Source organism: Uncinocarpus reesii, genomic scaffold (genome assembly GCF_000003515.1).
Source record: "Uncinocarpus reesii 1704 scaffold_2 genomic scaffold, whole genome shotgun sequence".
Taxonomy (NCBI): domain Eukaryota; kingdom Fungi; phylum Ascomycota; class Eurotiomycetes; order Onygenales; family Onygenaceae; genus Uncinocarpus; species Uncinocarpus reesii.
The window spans coordinates 3126660-3128893 of record NW_003052499.1 but is presented as its reverse complement, the minus strand read 5'-3'; the positions used below and the strand labels follow the sequence as shown (position 1 = coordinate 3128893).

The following is a 2234-nucleotide window of genomic DNA, read 5'->3' as shown; positions in this document are numbered from 1 at the left end:
CGTTTTTCAAGGTGGAGCCAAGAAGAAATACGGGCCGGGAACAAATTCGACTGGGACATTTATCGAACTTCTCCGGACAACCCAGCCCCTGCATCAGTCTAATCGAAGGAAAACTGGGAATTCTGTCACTCCTGGACGAAGAATCGCGGTTGCCCTATGGGTTCGGATGAACAGTTTGGTTACCCAAGTTGCATCTGAATTTTGCCGCAGACAAACAGAAGTTCTACAAAAAACCTCGGTTCGGAAAGTCTTCTTTCACTGTTTGCCATTATGCTGTTGATGTCACGTATGAATCCGATGGGTTTATTGAAAAGAACCGAGACACGGTTCCTGATGAGCAGATGGGAATCCTCAAGAATTCCTCTAATAGCTTCGTGAGAACAGTGTTAGAAGCAGCCTCTGCCGTTCGTGAGAAGGATTCTGCATCCGTCGCTTCCCGAGCGGTTGCGGCTCCCGGAAGGAAAATCGGAGTTGCAGTCAACCGTAAACCTACTCTTGGAGGTATCTTCAAATCGTCGTTGATTGAACTAATGAACACGATCAACTCAACTGACGTTCACTACATCCGATGCATCAAACCAAATGAGGGTAAGGAGTCATGGAAATTCGAGGGACCCATGGTTCTCAGTCAGCTTCGAGCTTGTGGTGTTCTCGAGACCGTTCGAATCAGCTGTGCTGGCTACCCAACGCGCTGGACATATGAAGAATTTGCACTTCGGTATTACATGCTCTGCCATTCGTCGCAGTGGACATCAGAAATCCGAGAAATGGGCCATGCTATCCTACGAAAAGCACTTGGCGATGCCAGCCACCAAAAGGGAGACAAATATCAACTTGGCTTGACGAAAATCTTCTTCCGTGCGGGTATGCTCGCTTTTCTCGAGAATCTTCGCACTTCAAGGTTGAATGAATGCGCCATCATGATTCAGAAAAACTTAAAATGCAAATATTATCGACGAAGATATCTGCAGGCACGGGAAGCAATCCTTACTACCCAAAGCCTAATGCGAGGTTTCATTGCACGGAAATACGCCAATGAGGCTCGTAGGATCAAAGCAGCGACCACCATACAGCGAGTCTGGAGAGGCCAGAAGGAGAGGAAGCGGTATCTTGCAATTCGACGGAATGTTATCCTTTTCGAATCTCTTGCGAAGGGCTACCTATGCAGAAGAAACATTATGGATACAATTCTTGGCAACGCAGCCAAAATCATTCAGCGGGCTTTCCGATCATGGCGACAGCTCCGGGCCTGGAGACAGTACCGCAGGAAAGTCGTTACCGTGCAGAATCTTTGGAGAGGTAAAACTGCTCGTCGAGAGTATAAGAAGCTGCGAGAAGAGGCTAGAGATCTTAAGCAGATTTCGTATAAACTTGAAAACAAGGTCGTCGAACTTACTCAAGCCCTTGGTTCCCTGAAGCAACAGAACAAGACATTGGTTTCACAAGTTGAGAATTATGAAGGCCAGCTCAAACATTTGCGAGGAAAGAACAATACTTTAGAAGCACGTACCCGAGAGCTACAAGCTGAAGCTAACCAGGCCGGTATCACTGCTGCACGCCTAGCAGCGATGGAGGAGGACATGGCGAAACTACAACAAGGTCACACTGAGGCGCTATCTACCGTGAAAAAGCTTCAAGAAGAGGAGCGTATTGCTCGGGAGTCCCTCCGAGGCGCAAACTTAGAGCTTGATAAACTGCGGCAAACAAATTCCGACAACGAGAGTGACAAGGCATCACTACGCCAACAAATTGCCGATCTTCAAGATGAACTCGAATTCGCCAAGAGGTCGATGCCTGTCAACGGTGCTGTTAATGGAGATATGAACGGGACTGCCAACCAGGCTACCTTTTCTGGTCTTATTAACTTAGTTTCCTCAAAGAAACCAAAACCTAAGAGACGCAGCGCAGAGGCTGGCCGCACTGACGTCGACCGCTTCAGCGGCGCTTATAACCCTCGTCCAGTGTCGATGGCAATTCCCAGTAGTACAGCTCGGTCTAACCTATCAGGATCCACCTTCGCTCCGGGTATCGATTCGATCGAAATTGAGCTGGAAAATCTACTTTCTGATGAAGAAGAGCTCAACGAAGAGGTTACAATGGGCCTTATTCGTAACCTCAAAATTCCCCTTCCTAACTCAAATACTCCTCCCACCGAAAAAGAGGTTCTGTTCCCTGCCTACCTCATCAACCTCGTTACGTCCGAGATGTGGAACAATGGTTTCGTGAAAGAATCG

At 47.9% G+C, this 2234-nt stretch overlaps 1 protein-coding gene across 1 annotated transcript in view; it reads left to right on the top strand.

Annotated features, from left to right (window-relative positions):
- UREG_04039 (MYO2 protein) overlaps positions 1-2226 on the top strand; it is a gene marked incomplete at both ends in the record, with an annotated part of 3796 nt that extends 1570 nt beyond the window's left edge. The window contains 4 exons of the mRNA XM_002544476.1: positions 109-173; positions 385-1299; positions 1402-1808; positions 2008-2226. Of these exons, the coding sequence (XP_002544522.1) occupies positions 109-173; positions 385-1299; positions 1402-1808; positions 2008-2226 (1606 nt within the window). The remainder of the gene's footprint in view (positions 1-108; positions 174-384; positions 1300-1401; positions 1809-2007) is intronic.
- Positions 2227-2234: the final 8 nt, after the last annotated feature.